This window comes from Mustela putorius, unplaced genomic scaffold (genome assembly GCF_011764305.1).
Source record: "Mustela putorius furo isolate JIRA1106 unplaced genomic scaffold, ASM1176430v1.1 tig00003845_pilon_pilon_pilon, whole genome shotgun sequence".
Taxonomy (NCBI): Eukaryota; Metazoa; Chordata; class Mammalia; order Carnivora; family Mustelidae; genus Mustela; species Mustela putorius.
In genome coordinates, this window is record NW_025421998.1 from 96,375,883 (window position 1) to 96,399,054 (window position 23,172).

Here is a 23,172-nt window from a genome sequence, read left to right on the forward strand (position 1 = left end):
ACAGCCTGATGCAGGGCTCAATCCCAGGACTTTGGGATCATGACCTGAGCCGAAGGCAGAGGTTTTAACCTACTGAGTCACCCAGGCACCCCTGTAGTGTCATTTACAAATATCCTGTCCCATTCCTTGGGTTGCCTCTTTGTTTTGTTGACTGTTTCGTTTGCTGGGCAGAAGCTTTTGATCTTGATGAAGTCCCAAAAGTGCATTTTTGCTTTTGTTTCCCTTGTCTTTGGAGATTGGTCTTGGAAGAAGTTGCTGTGGCCGATATCGAAGAGGTCACTGCCTATGTCCTTCTCTCAGATGCTCAAATTTTAAATTCAACAGCAAGCAGCTCTTAAACATCTGAGCTAATTTCATGTTTATATGATCATATGTGGGACTTCCCGTTCAGATCTGTATTCAACTATTCTGAGAAAACTAACCAAAATACCACACCCCTCCCCATTTCAAGTCCCCAAACACTAATGAAACCAAACTCACAGTTATTTCTCAGATGAGTTTCAAAGTCTCTGCATCCTTTAAAATCACGAAAAAACACTCACAACTAGCACTGATATTCATGTTACATTCAAAATACCAATGAATTCAAAGGCAAGAATCTTCATTTCTGATAAAAGACTCACTGAGATAGTAATGAGGTCACAGTATAAATATAAGACCTTCTGGAAGTAAGTAGGACGAGTTCTACATGTGATTTCACACAAAATGGGCAGGATCTTTCTAGCTATAAAGCATTTTGATTTATACATAAGAATAAAATAAAATAAACTATCTGAAGTTGCTTCTGAAGCCCCGGCAGTGAGGAGAGAAGGAATGGGAAGAAAGAGGAAACAACTTGGCTAAAATGATAAGTAAAAGACAAACCCTGTTAGGAAATGAGTTTAGATTTTATCCAGGAGACAAGCAGAACCTTCCCTTCCCTCCTCCATGCTAGTCAGCACATGCGTGTGCACATGTACACGCCCCCCACACACACCCCACTCTGTGACCCTAACCTTTTACACTTCAGCAGGATCCTCACAATTGTTTCTAATACCCCAATTCGGGATTAACTGTCCATCCTCTGTGCCTCCCTCTGTCACAGAACCTATCACGTTGGATGAGAATTTTCTCATTACGTGCAATCTATCCTATTGCATACTAATTTCTCCTTTACTTCTATTACTCTAAGGTCTTTCTTTGTGGGCAGGAATCAATTATTTATATATTCGCAGTAACTATCAAAATGTCTAACCACAGAAGATATTTAATAAGCTTTTGAATGAATAAAAATGAATGAATGATAAGTTAAATGCCACATTCTTATTTCTGCCACTGGATTATTCTTGGGAGATACTGTGTCATTCCAAAGCTCTTTTTTTTCTTTGATCAGTTTACCTCAACTTTCTAATAGGGTAAGGTTTACAAATGTCTCCATTATCTTTAAGGTATTTAAAAAAAAAAATTATCAACTCTTTTTTTCCCATGCTGTCATTTCACTTTCATGTGGTATGGATGTTGTAATTCTTGCTGGTTTCTATACATCTCCTATCTCTTCTACTTGATTCCATCAATTCTTCCACCTCCTGCCATAATTAGCATGACCTTATAAGGACCTATGGCAATGTTTCTTAATCCATTCTGCAGGTTCACAGAGCTATCAATTCTATAGCCCCCAAAAAAGTCCATTTAGTCAAAATTCAATATATTATGATTCCATTTTATAAATACCAGAGATAGGCAGAATTAATCTAACATGTATTGGGTCTGACAGCAGTGTGCTATGAGGGGAGATGGTGATGGGAGGGAGCATGAGGAGGGCTTCTGCAATGCTGGTAATATTCTATTTATTGATCTCTATACCATTTATTCATGTGTTCCCCTTTGTGAAAATTCATTGAGCTAGATCATTATAATTTGTGCACTTTTCTACATGTTTGTTTTTAATATTCCCTATGGTGGAAAAGGTTGGTAATTACTGCCATAGCTGACAACTTTTCTACCCCTGGTTAGAAACTAACCAGAGCAGAAACTGTTCTCTTAGAATATCTGTGAAAGATGCAGAAAGAGGAATCACTAGGTATGAGAGGAGGGTGGTCCGGGTGCTTAACTCTCCCATAATCCTTACTGTAGACCTGGTACCCACAAATAATAATCTTTCAATATTCTTTGATGTGGACATTTTACTCTTTGCTGATCTACTAAACTGAAAACAAAACTGTCAGTAGAAAAACAAAAGGGGGCACCTGGGTGGCCCAGTCCATTAAACATCTGCCTTTGGCTCTTGGTCCTGGGATCAAGCCCCGTACTGGGGCTGGGTTCCCTGCTCAGTAGGGAGTCTCCCTCTCTCTCTGCCCTCACCCCCAACTTGTGCTCTTTCTCTCTCTCTCAAATAAAGAAAATCTTTAAAAGAAGAAGAAGAAGAAAAACAAAGGTCCTCCAAAGCCTATCGATGATGAGCAAGAAATAAAATCGGCTTCATAAAATCTACTAGAAAATCTTATGTGCTTCACTTGTATTTTTTTCTCCCACTCTGCATCCTGTGATTATTCTGATTACAAGGCTGTGCTTTACCATCCTGGTTCACACCAATGGTGGGTTTTACCTACTTTCAAGAAGGCAGGGAGCAGATATTATGAGGTTACCATAGGAGTTTTTAATCACAGACTAGTACCAAAATATAGATATGCAATTTTGTCAGTATCAGGTTGAAGCTGCAGAATTAGGAGTACTGACACATCTAATACCCCACCACAGTACCCCACATTTCTTAAAAAAAAAAAAAAAAAAGACACCTGGGGTTAAGAAAACAGTAAATTAGGTTTATGGCAATAGAGTTGTGGAATCACTATGCTGCACACCTGAAACTAGTATTGTGTGTCAACTGTATTTCAGGAAATACATATATATATCTATAAATATATATAGTAAGTATAAATATATGTATAGTAATCTACAGGAATTATTTATATATATATAATATATATATATATATACATATGGTAATCTACATATTAGGCTGGAATCAGAAATCAGTGGGGATAGTTCAGATGATTTAAAAATAATGTTGGAGGTTGGAGAAACTGGGTCACCAAAGAGATGAAGTTCAGCTTTTTATCACAACTGAAAAAAAAGAAAAGAAGAAGAAGGAATAAAAAGAATATGGGAGTAAAAAGTATGAAGTCTTCCGAAAACCTCTTCCTCTTTAATCTCAAATTTCTAACCAAAGTGGAGACCCAACTGTCATTGGCAGAGCCCATCCTACCTTTCCCCAAATGGGTCTTCAACCTGCCTCAGTCTGACATTCAGACTGCGCGTGCCCCCAAATCAGAACCTGTCAATCCTCAGAGCAAAGGTCATCTGTTTAACCAAAGTGTGAGAATCAATCAAAATCACTCAAAACCTTATAGGAAGAGAGCACAGAGTAACTGTAATAAAATACTCATTTATTAACAAGTATTTGTTGAGTATTTAATATTCCCACACTATTTTGTAGGCATTAGGGAACCTACACTGACCTGAACAAGAAAAATTAGTCCCATGTTCTATAGTTCCAAAGGGCAGAACCAATGGGTGGACTCAATGTAACTCTTTGCTACTTAGGAAGAAATAATAGATAATTTTTTTCTTTTTTGTTTCTTTCAACTAACATATGTTCAAATCAACATGTATCATTTTGACAACACTAAAAAACACTCAGGACTTCTTTATTTTAAAATACAAAACAAAACAAGAAACAGTGGCCTGATAAATAGAGGCCACTTCCAGAGTAGATGTTTATGAAGATGGTATAGAGTACATGGTACAGGGTCAGATGTAAAGTCACTGCTGGTGTCTGCCTCAGCTCTATCCCTCCATAAAGACCTCTTCCTCCTCTCGCTCCTCTCTTCCTGTCTACATCAATCTTCCCTCCTTCCATTCCAAATACCTTCAGTGGGAGAGGATTCTCTACACATTCATCTTTTATTACAAAATTATAAGGTATTAAATTGTAGATATGGAAATTAAATAAAAAGGCAAACATGAACAAGCCAAACAATAGTCCACAAATCATACTTGGCTTTTCAAAACTTGTGGGCTTTTTTTCCTTTTTCATAGTGTGGCTTCTCTGTTAAAAACGCTACTAATAAGGGGCACACCTGGGTGGCTGAGTTATTAAGCATTTGCCTTCGGTCAGGTCATGATCTCAGCACCCTGATATAGAGCCCGACATTGGGCTCCCTGCTCTGCAGGATGCCTGCTTCTCCCTCTCCCGCTCCCCCTGCTTGTGTTCCTTCTCCCACTTTGCCTCTGTCAAATAAATAAATACAATCTTTTTTTAAAAATGCAACTAATAGCGAGAGCCTGGGTGGCTCAGTGGGTTAAAGCCTCTGCCTTCAGCTCAGGTCATGATCCCAGGGTCCTGGGATTGAGCCTCACATTGGACTCCTTGCTTAGCAGGGAGCCTGCTTCCCTCCCTCTCTCTCTCTCTGCCTGCCTCTCTACCTACTTGTGATCTCTGTCTGTCAAATAAATAAATAAATAAACAATCTTTAAAAAAAAAAAAGCAACTAATAGGAATCATGTTTAGTCATCCTATATCCAATTAGTGAAACTGGTTAGGGTTTATATTTAATGAGATTTACTCCAAGGATTTAATTCCCATGTGAGGCAGTTAGTTTACTCATCTACCTATTAGACAATCTACCAGGACACCATGTTCCTTAACTATCAGAATATGAATCACTGCAAACATATTAGAATGAGAAAAGCAACGGAAAGTACATTTTCTTAGTGAACATCCTCATCTACAGTCAAATGATTCTTCAATAAATCATGTAAATCTTTTGGAATACTTCCATAAGATTGCGTGTAAATGTGTTAAGAATATTAGAAATGTTATTTTGAAATCTGGACAAAAATAGGGGCACCTGGGTGGCTCAGTGGGTTAAGGCCTCTGCCTTCGGCTCAGGTCGTGATCCCAGGATCCTTGGATTGAGCCCCGCATCTGGCTCTTTGCTCGGCAGGGAGCCTGCTTCCCACTCTTTCTCTGCCTCTCTGCCTGCTTGTGATCTCTCACCGTCAAATAAATAATAAATTAAATATCTAAAAAAAAAAAAAAAGGTACTCCACAAACCTTGTAATCTGTTTTTGCTTTTTAATGTGAATAAAAATGTTGTGTATTCTCTTTCTCATTAGTGTCTGCCCAATCCAGTAAGAACAATCAGTATATAAATCTGCATTTTTTCCACAAGCATTTTGGATGGTTCTTATGGTCACAGCAGAGTTGGAAGCACTGTGTTAATATCTTTTCACAGCTCTGGTTCATGTAATTATGTTCACAAGCTGCACCTACCGTTAAAGAAATAGCACTGAATACTAGATGCCTTGCCGGCAAGCCAGCTACAGGCACGAAACGTCATACCCAATTCATAATCTTGGCCTCCTGGGCATCATGCTCTTCCCGGAACGAACCGGCCCAGGCACTGTTTAGAGTATTTTTCACACGTTGTCCATGTCAGGTCTTAGAGAATACGGTCAGAGGAATCCATAAAGTTAAAAAATGAAGAATTATAAAATGTTAAGAATTTAAATTGTTTCCTAGGCTGTCACTATTGCCATATTCTTTGATAATTCATCCAGTCCCTAGACATTAGGATTCCCAATCTTAAAGGAAACATGTTCTCCTCCTATAAGCAACTGGCTGCTTTCAAACAGCAGCTCCAATATTAGAAGCCTAAGTTAAAAATTCTGATGTATTTTACATCATTTCAAACTACATATATTTAATTCACACCTGCAGTATGTTGAATCATAATATTTTTATTTTATTTTTTGCAGCAAGGAGGTGATTTCTCAAACTATAAACATTTCAGTACATTTAATAACACATATGATAGAAGTGGAACTAAATTTCACAGCCAGTCTACTTATATCTAGACTATAAATTCTTATGTTTGCCAAGAGGTTGAACTATAAACATGTTGGCAATGAGCTGGATTTAAATTTGCTTTCATCAAATGTATTCTCTTGTCTAAAAATAGCTCACCATGCAAAGGTCAGGAAAGCCAGACAGAACAGATACCAAATCATTAAGATTAAGGTATTTATCTCCTAAAATATATGTATGTGCATAACTCAGAAGCAACTAAGTTAAATTATACTTAGCTTTACTCAACACTACTACAAAAATCTCACTTCTGCCACAGCATGTATCATTTGTTTATATGAGGTCAGTTTTTCATTTAAAACAGAGTTTTATTTTAATGTTCAAAGTCCTCGCAGATATCGATATTTGATAAAGCTACTTAATGAGACTTTTGAAGTAGTAGAGTGAGGGGTTTTTTTGTTTTTTTCTTTACCACAGTTTTTTTATTCAAATTCAATTAGCCAACATACAGTACATCATTAGTTTCAGATGTGCAGTTCAGTAATTCATCAGTTGTGTCTAACACCCAGTGCGCATCACATCACATGCCCTCTTTAATGCCCATCACCCAGTTACCACCCCCCCACCACCCCCCATCAACACACAGTTAGTTTCTTAGAGTCAAAAGTCGCTCATGGTTTGTCTCCCTCTCTGATTTCTTCCCATTCAGTTTTCCCTCCCTTTCCCTATGATCCTCTGCACTATTTTTTATGTTCTATATATGAGTGAAACTATAAGATAATTGTCTTTCTCTGATTGACTAGAATGAGAAGTTTTTAAGTAGAGTATTACTGGCCTAGTTCTAGAGATACACTCAAAGAGATACACTCAAAACTAAGAAATAATACAACATGGTTGAGCAGTTATCTCACTGGTGTGGTTTTCTGTTAATTTTTTTTTTTTTTTTTTTTTTTTTTTTTTTTTTTTTTAAAGAAGAGGTTTTCTGTTAATTTTAAAGAACATTAATACTGATCATTCATCAAGGAGAAAATAAAACAACCTGAAGACCAGGTTAGTGGTATTTTGGACACAAGCTGAAAGAAAGCTTACCTTTCCCTCTCTCCTTCCATGGTATCATATAAACGGTTGGCACCTCCATCAGCACAGGCTCTCAAAAGGGCTTTAAATAGAAAAAAAAAAAAAAAAAACCATTTCAATATAAGCAGCTTAGAGCAGTACTTCGTAAATAATAAACAAGCGATTAAAAAATGATCAGACACACACACACTCACACTTTCCCCTTTGGAACTTTTCACATTTAGCCAATGACAGCTGCACTGCAAGCAATCCTACACAGCACTCAAGACAGACAGAATCACCTAAGACAAGAGTATATTTCCTTTTCGTAGCCTTTTCAATTTCTCTTATTAAATAAAAGGGGAAGAGAGTACAGGGTGTCTTCAATCTCTCTGGAAGCTTGTTTATCCTTCTTTATAAGAGAAGAAAGGTCTCATGCTCAGTAAGAGAAAACAGGACACAGATATCCCTTTATGGCCTTACTTTATTAATTTGTACAGATGTTCTCTATTTATGGCAGGCATAGGTTTCCATCTTTTGTTTTGATATAAAAAGTTTCTTTTAAAAATAAAATCATAGGGGCGCCTGGGTGGCTCAGTGGGTTAAGCCTCTGCCTTCAGCTCAGGTCATGATCTCAGGGTCCTGGGATCGAGCCCCACATCAGGCTCTCTGCCTGGCAGGGAACCTGCTTCCTCCTCTCTGTCTCTGCCTGCCTCTCTGCCTACTTGTGATCTGTGTCAAATAAGTAAATAAAATCTTTAAAGAAATAAAATAAAATCATAAACATAACATTGTAAGTTTATTTTAAAATATTAAGTGAAAATTTAGAAAATGTGTGAAATACTGTAAAAAATTTTGGGAGATGGTACAAAATTAAAATCTGGTAAATAATAAGATATTTGAGTAAGACTGACTGTCTCTCCAACTGGGGCTTTTAGGTCTTGCCTTCACTCTAAGATATGATGTTTCTGATGAAGTATTCCTTGAAATTCTCTTACTCCATGGGCTACTATTTTGTTGTTGCTGTTACTTCTCTAATTTCCATTTTTCCTAGAAATGTTCAGTATCTTAGCATCAGTTCCCTCTTTTCTTCACTTTTTAAAATATCCTTTACCTAAAGGTTCAGATCAAACTTTATTTTTTATCCTGGGTAAGGACAGTGAATGCGGTTATGTCTGAGATTCTGATTCCTCACCCCAAACAACGGAAGCCCGTCTCCGGTCCCTGCGCAGCTGTTAAAACCAAAGTCACTAGAGCCACAAAGATCAGCAAAGGCCTTGGGACCTGCAGCTTTGAAAGAAACACACTACTCTTTTGAGCTACTTCTTTGATTCATGGCACTTATGAAATCCCTTTCTGCAAATCTATACATTTAAAAGTGTTTATACTATTTATCTCCAAATACCTAAGTGTTTAAAAGCAGTTAGGATATAGTCAAAGATATCTAATTAGCCCTCTGGCAGAAATAAAAGCCCTAATGTGTTTTCTACTAATCCATAACATGCGAGACTATTTTCTCTGTTCCATGTTTTATCAGAAATAAAACAGGGCGCCTGGGTGGCTCAGTTGGTTAAGCAACTGCCTCTGGCTCAGGTCATGATCCCAGAAAGCCGGGATGGAGCCCCACATGCTGCTCCCAGCCCAGCGGGGAGCCTGCTTCCCCCTCTGACCTTCTCCCATCTCGTGCTCTCTCTCACTATTCCTCTTTCTCTCTCTCTCTCAAATAAATAAATCTTAAAAAGAGAAAAGAAAAGAAATACAACAGGCCAAGAGGCAAAAATATACTCCTTTTTTGCCTCAGCTTCCTCATCTGTAGGTGGGGATAATATGGCTTAGCATTATTAAGCAATTAATGATTTAATAATTGTATATATTATTTATCAGAACACCAGAATACAGTAAGCAGTCAATCAACATCGGTCCTCTTCCTCCATTTTTTGTTAGAGTCATTATGAAATGATTAAAAAGCTTGTGTTGGGCGCCTGAGTGGCTCAGTTGGTTAAGTGACTGTCTTTGGGTCCCGGGATTGAGTCCCACATCCGGCTCTCAGATCACCATGGAATATGCTTCTCCTGCTGACCTTTCTCCTCTCATGCTCTCTCTCTCTCCTTCTCTCTCTATCAAATAAATAAATAAAATCTTTAAGGAGCGCCTGGGTGGCTCAGTGGGTTAAGCCTCTGCCTTCGGCTCAGGTCATGATCTCAAGGTCCCGGGATAGAGCCCCTCATCAGGCTCTCTGCTCAGCAGGGAGTCTGCTTCCCCCTCTCTCTCTGCCTGCTTCTCTACCTACTTGTGATCTCTCTCTGTGTCAAATAAATAAATAAAACCTTGAAGAAGAAGAAAAAAAAAAGCTTGTGTTCCTGGACAAGGAAAGCCGAAGCTACTAAAACAGTGCATTAAAAAAATAAGAGTTTTTACAAGGATATTTAAGAGGGTTGGCTCATTTTACCAATTACCTACAATATACATTTCCTTAGGAGGAATGGCAGCCAAATTCAAATTAAGCCACAAGCATAACATGCAGAAGATCACAGAATATTCTGCACATTTCCTAATATCAAAACCTAAAGTTCAAAAGCATCAAAATCTAAAATAGGTCTAACATATAAAATATAGCATAAAACAAGTGAATAGGGAGACTGAAAAGATTGATAAATAGAAGCATTGGGGAACTACCAGTAATCACCCTCCGAGTATATAAAACAAAATTAATAAGTATATTAAATCTTTTTATATAAAAATTGGTTCACCCAAGTAATATGAAAACCTAAGAAATAGGTTTTATTGGCTAAGGATTATCAAATAGAATGAGTTGTCAGCTTCACAGTGTGGTCTTATTCTACAAAGATCAGTTGAATTCAACATTTATACCTGTTATGTTCCAGGCCCTAAACGCAACAGCAAAATGAGTAACAAACAGATCTAGGACGCCAAGGTCACAAGTGAGCAGAAGAGAGACCAACGCAAGTACACACACACACACACACACACACGACGCGCTGCGGACTCTGACGAGTGCTAATAATAAGGGCAACAAACTTCGCCAGGAAGACAAAGAAGGGAGAGATGAATTTTGAGTAAACATCTGCTTATCGATAAGTCCAGCTCCAGTAAGATTACTGTTACTTTTACAATACCAAAACTTTGTCTAATGTCTGTTACTTCCTATGCCTAAATTTAAATTGATACTTTTAGAGCAGTTTATGGAAAGAGAAATATTTAGATCATAGGAAGCAAACTTGTTCCCATCTATTCTTGTTTCAAATGGCAAAGGGAGCAAAAATAGCCATGAGTAAATCTATATAGACTTTTTTCTCACTACCTTTCAGTTAAGAGTAGGGGTACAATCCCACTGAAAGGAAAACAAGTTCCCAAATGTCCCTGAAAGCATTTTGCTTTTAATAAAGTTTGACTTAAAAACAAATGATGTATTCTACCATCTTTAAATGTTAGTGATAAAAATGTTTCAGCTTGGGCGCCTGGGTGGCTCAGTGGGTTAAGCCACTGCCTTCGGCTCAGGTCATGATCTCAGGGTCCTGGGATCAAGTCCCACATCGGGCTCTCTGCTCAGCAGGAAGCCTGCTTCCTCCTCTCTCTCTCTGCCTGCCTCTCTGCCTACTTGTGATCTCTCTCTGTCAAATAAATAAATAAAATCTTTAAAAAAAAAAAAAATGTTTCAGCTTGGGGCGCCTGGGTGGCTCAGCAGGTTAAGCCGCTGCCTTCGGCTCAGGTCATGATCTCAGGGTCCTGGGATCGAGTCCTGCATCCGGCTCTCTGCTCAGCAGGGAGCCTGCTTCCTCCTCTCTCTCTGCCTGCCTCTCTGCCTAATTGTGATCTCTCTCTGTCAAATAAATAAATAAAATCTTTAAAAAAAAAAATGTTTCAGCTAGTTTGAAATACTTTCACATATGTAAATAAAATTTGTAATAAATATATATAGTTTATACTTTATATATATAATTTAAATTTATATAAATATAAATAAAATATGTAAATAAAAGTAAAAAAATCACATTTGAAAAATAAAGTATTTCAAGCATAAATAATGCTGGCATGAATTCACTGACAGCACTTGGAAAAATGAGCTGCAAGCATGACTATTAATGAAAGTAACAAACTTAAAGAACCAGAAGTAGAAGGTACTCTGAAATAAAATATTTTTTATAAGTCAGAATGAATCAGCCTCAAAAATCTGTTCACTCCATCACTTAAATTGTTTCAAACTTTAATTCATGAGTTATCTTGTAATGTAAGATTTTCATTGGTGCATATACAACAAAAGTTTTGCTTATTTGTCAAATACCATAACTTCAAAGGTTGAACAATTATTTCCTATGCATCAAGCTGATGTACAACTAAAGACTAAAATACATTAAAATCATTAACTTTATATATTGGTACTACCAGTAAGTATATTAAATGCATCTGAAACAGTTTTCTTTTAAACTGGCATAATGTAAGTTAATGTTACTGACAGATAATGAAGGGCTCCATTCAAAATTGAAGGTTAACTGGCTATTTCATTAATTTTTGTTGAATAAAGTTGGACAGAAATAATTTGACTTTCTCAACAGCAGACTATTATATTAGTTCCAAGTATTAAAATGAGGGAAAAGTAAAATTAATCAAAAGAAGCATTTTTCAGTTTAACTGCAAGAAAACCAGATATCAAAGATTTCAATTCTAATCTAGACCACTTATTAGTTCTATGACTTTGAGCTAATCCAAAGCCTGCTGATTCTAATGTAAAATAAAAATTATTATATGTATTTTGCCAAATTCACAGAATTTTTCAGGGACTCAAGGGAGACAGTATAGACAAAACTAGAAGAAGTAGCATAGGTAAACATCCTCTCACATGCTGTTGATGACAATTTTTTTTCAAAGATTTTATTTATTTATTTGACAGATCACAAGTAGGCAGAGAGGCAGGCAGAGGGGGAGGGGAAAGCAGGCTCTCCACTGAGCAGAGAGCCCAATGCGGGGCTCGATCCCAGGACCCTGAGACCATGACCTGAGCTGAAGCCAGAGGCTTAACCCACTGAGCCACCCAAGCGCCCCTGTTGATGACAATTTTGAGGGACAGGTTGGCAGATTAATAAAAATTTAAATGTGCATCCCTCTGATCCAGAAATTCTATGTAGCCTACATAAACACTTGTCCAAATTCACAAGGGCTCATGTACAAGGATATTCATTGTGATAATATGGGTAATCATGAAAAACTACTAGAGAATTTAACTGGTCACCAGTTGAATACTGGTCAAATATATCACGACTATAGTAGAGAACCATTTAAAAAAAAGGGTAACTCTTACATGTATTTGTTTTTATTTTTATGATTTTATTTAATTATTCATGAGAAAGAGAGAGAGAGAGGCAGAGGGAGAAGCAGGCTCCCCAATGCAGGACTCAATCCCAGAACCCTGGGATCATGACATGAGTCAAAGGCAGACATTTAACTGACTGAGTCACCCAGGCACCCACTTACATGTATTTGTATGTTATCTCTTATGAGGTGTATTGTTATGTGACCCTTAAAGTAACTTTTAAATAACCCTCGCTCAAATATTTCTTGCAATAGCGCTCATAGAACATATAGGATTATACCAAATCCAAGAAAACTAAGAATCAGACAAAAGTTACTTTATCAAGAATGTGTAGCAATTAATTAGTAATCAGCATTGATAAGATGCACTTGTGTTGCTGTTGGGGGCTGCACCCCGCCCCCAACACATACTCCTGAGGAAATTCATAAAACTAGCATAGGATAAGCCTCAAGAATTGACAGATTCCGGGCGCCTGGGTGGCTCAGTGGGTTAAGCCGCTTCCTTCGGCTCAGGTCATGATCTCAGGGTCCTGGGATCGAGTCCCGCATCGGGCTCTCTGCTCAGCAGGGAGCCTGTTTCCTCCTCTCTCTCTCTCTCTCTCTGCCTGCCTCTCTACCTACTTGTGATCTCTGTCAAATAAATAAATAAAATCTTAAAAAAAAAAAAAAAAAAAGAATTGACAGATTCCGTGGCCATTTGCATCCCAAACAGGGAGCGACCGAAAATTTGAAAGTTCCTCCTGGGAAATGATGAGGCCATCACTATTTTTGTATCAAACAAGTTTTATTATCCATTTTATACCCTTCCTTAAAGCTAAGTAAATTTAGTGCTGAATAAAGCCTATTATGTCTTGTGAGTTTGTTAATCCAAACCCAAGACCACCTTTGTATTCTACACACCCAACTCTTCAACAGTGACTACTGTGAGGAATGAGCATAGGGTCATGGAGAAGACATTTTTTTTCCCCATTCCTTACATTACATGCTGTGCTGTTAAAAAATATTTGTACAAGGAATTTGAATATTGTAAATTATAATTTTAAAACCAATGGTAATAACTAAAAAGGGGAAATACACATAAAATAATAAGAATAATTCCTGATCTAACCCCATTATTAAAAGGAATCAAATATTTTGTCAGACTTTGCCAGGATTGAATTGAAGATGCCTATCGTTAATCTAAAGGAAAAGTAAGATGCAGAATCTTATTTAGAAGAAGTCTTATGGTATCTGCAGAGCACTAAATAACTCCAGTTACCCAACTTCTGTTTATTTTCAACACAGATCCTTATCCCTAGTACCCCAAAGTTTCAATTAGTCTTTGTGTACCCCAAATCAATCTAATCTGTCAATTACTGGTTTGAGTCAGGATTCTTTCCCTGCCAGACATAGAAGACCACCGAATCCCCAATTTCTATCCTTAAGGCTGCTCTGGCATCTATATGAGGTAGTCCAGTCATGGGGGTAAAGGTAGTTCCTTCTGGTTAAGACTCAGAAACAGTTCACTAACATATACACATTAATAAGGAAAGGATTCCTTATGAGCGTATGAGTGCACATACAACTACACAGATGCCAGTAGAAGGTTAACTATCAGGTATTACAGAGAATGGTAGTGTATTTATTATGGTAAGAGCAGTTAACATGACATCTACCCTCTTAAAAACTTAACAATGCAGTATTGTTAACTATAGGTGCAATGCTGTATAAGAGATCTCTAGAACTAGTATCAGCTCCTCATTTGCTGCTTCCCTTAGCTCATGGCAACCACCATTCTATTCTCTGCTTCCAGGTTTGACGGTTGTATCTACCCTCATACAAGGGGTTCCATGCAGTATTTTTCCTTCTGTGTCTGAATTCTTTCACTTAGCTTAATATCCTCCAAGTTAATCCATGTTTTCACATCTTGCAAGATTTTCTTCTTTTTAATTTTTTTTATTTGGAGGTAGGGGACCCCCTTTCACCCATTTCTCCTATCCCACTTCTGCTCACTCCAGCAACCACCAATTTGTTCTCTGTATATATACGGTCCTGTTGTAATTTTTTGGTATTAGATCTATGGCTCAGAAATATTTTCTCCCATTCCGTAGGTTGCATTTTCACTCTGTTGCACAAAAGCTTTGCGGTTTGACATAATCCCGATGATCTAATTTAGCTTTTGTTGCCTGTGCTTTTAGTGTCATATCCATGAAATCACTGCCAAAACCAATGTCATGAAGTTTTTCCCCTATGTTTTCTTCTGAAAGTTTTATAGTTTTGGACTTTACATTTAAACCTTCAATCCATTTTGCATCAAAGATAAGTGTTTTTAACCAATTTTCATCATTAGAGACAATACTTAGCAGTAATTCACACTTCATACTTAAATCAGACAAGAAGCTCTAAATCAATGGATTCTTCCAGAAATATCTCTTGCTTAAAAACGTTTAATTTACCAACAGTTATTTTCTGCCTGTGTTAAAAACTCAACCATATAATGAAGCCCAATAAGAAACAGATGTTATTTAAGAATTCATGAAAGGCTTTCCTTAATGAATTATCATCTTTAAGCACATCTGGGTGTCCACTTCATTTTTTTTTTTTAAAACACTTCATAAAAAAACCAGAATGTCTGCTTAGGATATTTCTGCTATTTAAAACAGAAGTTAAGGATCTTCCTTGGAGATCTTCCATAAGTGGGAATGTTAAACATATTGACTAGTGATGAAAGAAAAAAAACACATATAAGATACAATTATCTATATATTAAAAAATATAGGTATTGATTTATATATATATATATATAATTATAACCGTAAGATATTGCTACAGTGGTACTTTTGCAAAGCAAAAGAGGATGGGGTTGGAGAAGATTTATTTTTGCACTCTCAGCCATAAGTGACATTAAATCTACACCCAAATCCAGATTTGGCATATGGCCCAATCTATGCCTTACAATCTCCTGCTATCCAGTCAAAAATAATGACACCACGATCCCTTTTCTACTGTCCTGCAACCAGAGAGACTCAGACCTGAGACTGAGAAGCTTGGGTCTATGGTCTATATCAACACAGAAAATGAAGTCAGTACAGTAAATGTAAAGCAAGCAGGCCATGGGCACTGTTAGGGGCCCATAGCAATAGCAAGGGTGAGGCATTAGCCTTTTCAATTATATAAGCTATAAATTCCCATTTGGGGCTCAGACCAATTGGGGTTGGGTTTCCTCTCATTTGAAATAGGAAGAGCCCTAACATACAAATGTTAATTTTTACTTCAAAGACACTGAATCTTCCTTCAGTTGTCAGAACCCTACCTTACTATGTCCCGAATCTATGACAGACCAAGTCCTTAAGAGGAGCTGCATATTTCTGTAGATAGTATCTACTAATAATAGACCATCACCAGCAAAGCTTGGATTACGGTCATGGTTAACAGAGATGGATAAGCATGCTTTTCCTATCAAGACATTATTTCATGTGGAAACACTTTCATTCAGAGGAGTTCATGAATTTATACTGAGAGAAACAGTAACAATTTACTTTGCTCATAGGAGTATGGAAATGTGTAATTATTTGCTGTTTAGATAACTCAGTTTTAGATGAAAGGTTTTTGTACAATTATTAAAAGGCTCACATTATTTGCAATAGCCTGAAAAGAATAAATGGCATACTCTTTAAATTTTAGTTAAGTCAGTAGCACAGAATTTTCCTTATTTCAAATAAAAAGCAAGTGGTATTTATACTGAGCATCTATATGCACAGTGCTGTGCTAGTCTTAATGATCTGGTTCATGCCATATAATGAAGATTTTTATTATCTATAGGTAAATGTTGCTGTGTAAATTCTATTATTCTTTCTCTCTTCTGCCTTCTCTCCCCCACGCCCCGCCCAGTTAAGCACCTTGGAGATAAAGCATGACATTTAGTTATCCTTGATATAATTTATAAAGTCTAAAATCAGGTAGCTCTTTAACAATGAGTGATACCAAATACCTCATTACTAAAAAGTCTTAAAAACAGCCAAACATCAACTGTTTATCCTAAAGTAGCGCAGTGAACATTTTTTTAAAAGACAAGTAAAGCTGGGGCGCCTGGGTGGCTCAGTGGGTTAAAGCCTCTGCCTTCGGCTCGGGTCATGATCTCAGGGTCCAGAGATCAAGCTCCGCATCGGGTTCTCTGCTCAGCAGGGAGCCTGCTTCCTCCTCTCTCTCTCTGCCTGCCGCTCTGCCTACTTGTGACCTCTCTCTCTGTCAAATAAATAAATAAAATCTTAAAAAAAAAAAAACGACAAGTAAAGCTCATAATGGGTAAAAACTGCAAATAGCTAAGCAGCACAGAAAAAAACGATCTTATATATGAGAAGCTAGCATATGCATGTTTGTCCATACGTGAGTTGTTGAAAACATGGCTGAGTACATCCTCAAACATTACATATTTACTGAAGACCAGCCATTCTTTAAGGATAAGGTGGCAAATGTGCACACTCCATCTACACTTTCTAAGAAACATACAATCAACTCTTGCTGGTGTTTATAACACAGGGTTATTGGACACTATTCACATTTAGGGCTTTTGTTGTGAGGGGTCATTCAGTGCATTGCAGAATGTTTGCCAGCACCCTTGGCCTCGACCCACTAATTGCCAGTAGCAGCCCCAAGTTATGATGACCAAAGTCATCTGCAGACAACTTACATACAGCTCAGCACCTGCCCATAATCCCACAATATCCAGCTCTAAGGCAGATTGTTAATTGCTCTTCTGTAAACCTCCAAATTAAAAGCAAGACTATCGCCTAGAAAACACATTCTACCTAGCTACCAAAGTCAGATGCATCAGCAAAGTAACTCATGTCCTAACTAAATTGCCTTCACTTCTATTCCAGACACAAATCTACCATCATTAGAGGATAAGATGTAGACTTTTTGAACCTTCAGTCAGACTTCTCATATAATCTCTACATGACTGAATATCTAGTGTACTCTGGGTAATCCTCTAGCATGGTTCCACACTCTATTTGTACCTCATATTCATTAGTCCCTGTTACTAAATTAAATTATTGCCACCGTTACAAAAGGTAAAGCCAAGTCCTTCTGACTGTCTTCTGGGAACTGCTGGGTAGTTCCCATCAAGTCCCACACCGGAAAGGAACCACCCCTGCACAGTTATCACCCTAGATAGTGAGCATGAAAAGCGATAACTTCTATTAGCTCAATTCACTTCAAAATATACAGAGATTGGTAAGGTGGGGATAATAAAGTAAGGAGAGGTGGCAAAACTGTATAAATGAGCAAAATTAGTAAAATCAGAACTACTAGAAAGGTTGAAATAGAAGGAAAAGACAATGATGGGGCCTGATCCACTCGGCAAAAATAAAAACCTTTAAATAAAAATCCCTTTGCTGATGCAAGTAGGTAATACACTAGAAGGGAGAGAGGTTTGGAACCTATCTGCATCCCTGGCCTATTCCTTTGGTACCAGAATTCCTTCCCCTATCCATTTTTCTTGTGAATCTGTGTTAATAGGCCTCAGAACTCTCATGTAAGACATAATTCAAATGAGCGATTCACTGTTGCACATATCAAAAGTGAAATATATCAAAATCAGATGTTTGTTACACAAGAAACTGATAACATTTATCTTATTTTGTAGATAAAGAAAAAAAAAAAACCCTACAGATAATGTCTATACTTTCGCTAGTACCTCTGATATCTTTATAAAATATTTTAACACAATTTATTGAGAGTTTCTAGCAAACAAATCCATTCTCTTAAACTCATCATTAAATGTAAGGGGTAATAATAGGTTAACTTCAGTAATTGGGCCTTACTATAAAAATAATTAGAAACTGAGAAATAATTACATATTATTACTACCGAATAATGTAAGAATTTCACATTATAATCTTACAGCTTGACTATGCTTGTTTTCTAACTGAGCACAACTATAACCTAATCCTCCTTCCTGCTTAGGGGATTAAAAAAAAAAGTAGCAGTGGGGGAGCTATTTGAAGGCAATGAGTGATGAGTAGAAAGAAGAAGAATTAGGGATAGTGCTTCTAGAAGAAAGTGGAAATAGGGCGTGTGGGTGGCTCAGTTGGATAAGTGTCAGCTCTCCGCTCAGGTCATGATCCCAGAGTCCTGGAATCAAGCCCCGCATCGGGCTCTCTGCTCAGCAGGACCTTGCTTCTCCCTCTCCCTCTGCCTGCTGCTCCCTCTGCTTGTGCTCTCTCGCTCTCTCTCTGTCAAATAAATAAATATAATCTTTAAAAAAAAAAAAAGGAAAAAGGAAAAAGATGGAAAGAACAGGAATCTGTGCGTTCAGGTTAAAAGCAAGAGGTGACTACCTGCAAACTCTTTACACCCAGAATCATACCATGTGGGATGAAGAATTCAAGGGGGCCGTGTTTCAGGGGGTGCATAAGTGTTTTATTAACTGCCCCACTTCCTAGTTTGTAAGCTATCTCAGAGCATGGTTAAGAGATACAATTTATCTTCTTTAAAGCATAATTTATCAAGTTATGAGAAGGCTTATTTTTAAAGCAATTAAACAAAGGCCAGTTGCTTTGGCCCTTAGTCAGATAAGGGAAAAGGTGTTAAGAGATAAAGTTGAGAGCCAGTCAAAGACCACATTAAACTCTATTCTATACCATGACCTGTTTAAGTATAAAGGGAAGTCATTAAGGGCTTTCAGTTTGAAACTGTTGTCACCCAACTTACATACTAAAGACAGTTCTACGTAGGGAACAGATTAGATGCAGACAGGAGTGGAAGTCCCCGAATTAGTTAGGAAGAAAGATGGTGGCTTCTACCAAGAGGGCAGCAGGCAAGGCGGGGAGAAACAAATGTGCCTTAAGATATATTGGGAGGTGGAAGTGACTGTTGGCTGATGAACTGGATACGGAGGGCAGTGCCAAAGGAGTCGCAGATTCCTGACAAAACATTCCCCAACCCCTTCAGTATCCTGCCAAGTCTAAGGAGCCATTTCCTTCTTACTTCCGCTTATGTACTCCTCATGACCTTCTGGCCACCCTCAAGCCTGACGCCGTAGCTCACACCGCAGGCATTCCATTCCGTAAGGGCTTGCTGCACTGAATGGAAATATGCCACAGCCAAAACGTCTTTGAATGGCTCCGGCTATTCTCGATTTTAAAAAGTACTTTCTGTCTTAACTCAAGAGGGCACGAAAGGTCTTGTGGGACACTGAGTTTATTACGTATTTTCCTGTAGGGATTTGGATTAAAATTCTAGCCGGAGGGATAGAACAGAGTTCAGTTATAAACTGCACTTTTGTACACTTCTCCATCTGTGCACCCTTTTACAGCAAAGGATTGAAATAATTCATATGAAGTGTGCCAAGAAAAATATTCCTACCATTGTTAATCCTAAATTATTACTTTCAAAAAAATATAGTACAGACCTGAAGGAATCTTCTGAAAAGTGTAGAATGTATCTTATAAATCAAGAACAATTTAAAATACAGCAAAGAATAAGGGAATACCTCTGTGACCTCCACCTAGAACTGCCAATTGTTTTCATTCAGCACTTTGTGTCATCTAAACAACTATGGGAGTTTCTATTACAAGTTACCTCTCTAATGCCTGAACCTACTCCCACGCCCCTTACCATTATTCTGTATATAATGGCTTACCCTTTACAGTCTTTTAAAAACTCTCTTATAGTACGCATTTGCATCAATGAGCCACATTGTGACATGTTGCATACATGATGTGTGTTATTTTTAATTTTTTAAAAAATTATGTTCCAAAACTTGTTTTTATATTCAGAGTTTATGAATATATAGTTCACCAATGTGTCAAAAATATTTATCTGATCTATTTATAGATACTTAGGTGGTTTACATGTTTTAACTATTTAAAAAAATGTTGCAGTTATCATTTAGATGCCTCCTTGTACACATATGAAACATTTTCTCAATTGTATGTACATAAATGGATAATTATTGGGTCATAGACTATGCACGTTATTCATTTTACTACACAATACTGAATTGTTGTCCACATTGACTTTATCAATTTACACCAAGTAAAATTTTATTTTTTAAGTAGCGAACTGAAGCGGATGCATTAGCCTCTATTTGTATTAAATAAATGTACATAGGACTTGATCAAGAATTTTATTATGACTTCTGTGGTAGAAGCAGCCTCATCTACCAGCAAAAGTGAAAGGTGCTGATCGTCAAACACTCTGGATCAGGGTCTATCAGCTGGAAAACAGACTGAATGCAGACTGGCCACTTTCTTAATTCCCCTGCCGAGTTGTCCTCTGCAAGAAATCCTCAGCAACTTACCGCTATGAAGCCTGCCCAATGGCCTACTTTATGTCTGGATACAGGGTTCTTCTAGCTGTGTGTGCCTCAATTCTCCTGACAAGAGGTACTGATATTACCAGGTATCGACATCAATCTACATAACCCTCCGGACAGATTCTAGTCTTCTCTCATTCGTTTGTAGGCAGGTACCGAACGAGCATCAACTCCAGGAGTCCAGCCAGCAATAACCAGACACAGGCCCACCTCTGGAGGAGAACAATCTAGACCTATACAATATAGTAGCTACTGGCCATTGCGTGCTTGAGCATCTGAAATGCAGCTAGTCTCAACTGAGATGTGCTGCTCCAAGTGTAAAATCAACACTAGATTTTGAAGACCTAGTACAAAAAGATTATAGAACGTGTCAATAATGTTATACTGGTTCTATGTTGAAAAGATATTTTTAATAATAAATTGTGCTAAATACGACAGTATTATAATTAATTTCTCCCGTTTCTTTTTACTTTAACATGACTACAAGAAAATTTAAATTTTTACTTATGGCTCATACTATATGGACCAGTACTGGTCAAGAGGCTAGGAGAGGGGCGCCTGGCTGACTCAGTCAGACCATCCAGCTCTTGACCTTAGGGTTTGGAGTTCGAGCCCCATGTGGGCTGAAGAGACTACTTAAATAAATAAATAAAAACTTGAAAGACAAGAAGGAATGAGAGACAAGTATAGTAACACAGTGAGGTGGACCAAGTTCAAATCTCTACGGGAGTATGTAGAAAGGACAAAGCCCATTCAGCTATTTAGGCACAAAAGACAAACCACAGGAACTGAGAGCACAAATACTAAAAAATAATGTCTTCTTATTTGAAAAATATGAGTTAGCTAGATGGGAAAGGAGGAAGGAAAGAAATCATTCCAGGCAGAAGCCCGGAGTCAAGAGTCAAAAACTAGCTACACTGGCAGAAACAAGGTTTAGTCACGTTACCCCTTGTAACCCTGGGCAAAAATCAGCATTTTTCACTTAAAATAACAATAATCATATTCTTGTATTATTTCTTCTTCTGAAGAAGGAAACTTCAGACAACCGAAACAAAACTTTTTACAGAAAATAATTTCTAATCAGTTACCTACCTCACAGTACCAATTTCATACTTCTGTACTATCAGAATCACAGACATCTGAAGGGTAAGCATTTGTGTAAGTAAAATGACAAGGGAACACATTACCCAAGACAAAACCCATCACCCCACCCCATATATGAACCTATTATATCACAAAGGAAGAAGCTCAAGAGTATTTTACAGCCTCAGGGCTTTCGCACAAGTCTTGACTCCAAACTACATGAGAACAGTAGATCTTCATATTACAGCAATAAAAAAAAAAATATTATCACTAGCTTTTCTCTGTTCTAGGGCCTACAGGTGAATTTATCATTTTATTATTGTTTTAATTATGAGGCAAAAGGGATGCAAAATTAGAATTTTGATCCAACTCCGTGAACGACACAGTAAGTTACACAAAGCAAAGAAAGTCTTTTATTTATTCTAGTTCTATCTCAAACACCAAACATTACTGAAAACACTTTATTTTATTCATTCATTCATTTATTCATTTATTTATTTTAAAGATTTTATTTATTTGACACAGAGAGAGAGATCACAGTTAGGCAGAGAGGCAGGCAGAGAGAGAGAAGGGGAAGCAGGCTCCCCACTGAGCAAAAAGCCCAATTCGGGGCTCAATCCCTGGACCCTGAGACCATGACCTGGGCCGAAGGCAGAGGCTTTAACCCAATGAGCCACCCAGGCGCCGCTGAAAACACTTTCATTAATGAGTGAAAAACAAAAACACATATCAATGGAAATGTAGAAAAGGCAAAAATAAAAATACTGAGACTTGTTGCTTGGATGAGAGGTTTTTAACAGGACTTTAAAAAGAATTAATTTCAACAGCTGGAAATTGCATTTGGCTCATGTTAAAGAAACATTGCTGTTGCTGTTTGCAAACATGATGAATGGAGAGCAGCTTACAAGCATGATGGATAAAAATAAATATTTCATTATGCAAAATGTGTTTCATTGTTGGGTTTGTAAATCTGAAACAATTACAAGTACTGCACGGCAGCCGAGCTGCTGTTTTCACTGACTGGCAGGGGTTTCTTTTTTTCTCTCGGATTTTTACTTTTTCTTTTTAGCTGCAATGTTTGAAAATAACTTTTGGTATCTGACAGAAACTAAAATAACGATCTCCTTTCCCCACCAAAGTATAGAACCGATAATTATTTTACCCCTCTGTATCTTTGTTCCCTGGAACATAAAAAGCAAACACTACGAAGAATTCACAGGTAGGAAACCAGTGCCCCAAAATCAGGTCGCCCACAAGTAGAAGTTACTCCCATTCTTTTGATAAGATGTATTCAACTTGCTTTAATAATTGATAGGACATACAACGTCATAAATGCACAAAGAAGTACAATATAGCCCAGAGACATGAACTGAGATGGAAATATTGATCTATACAATATAGCGAATAAATGCAACACCAGCATGTGCCCTCAAACAAACAAGTCTCACAGTACAGTGATGCCCCTCTTGTTCACAGTTAACCCGTCTGAGAAACCCACCCAGACAGTAAAATCCAGTGCTCAGGAAAAATAATTAGCCAGAAGAAAAATCACCAAGCA

General features: G+C 37.6%; 1 protein-coding gene across 2 annotated transcripts in view; it reads right to left on the reverse strand.

The window, feature by feature from the left end:
• The window catches only part of TPK1 (thiamin pyrophosphokinase 1), a 335,576-nt gene that overhangs the window by 194,111 nt on the left and 118,293 nt on the right, over positions 1-23,172 (reverse strand). For both annotated transcript variants that reach the window (XM_045063116.1, XM_045063115.1), the window contains exon 4: positions 6,938-7,007. In XM_045063116.1, the coding sequence (XP_044919051.1) occupies positions 6,938-7,007 (70 nt within the window). The remainder of the gene's footprint in view (positions 1-6,937; positions 7,008-23,172) is intronic.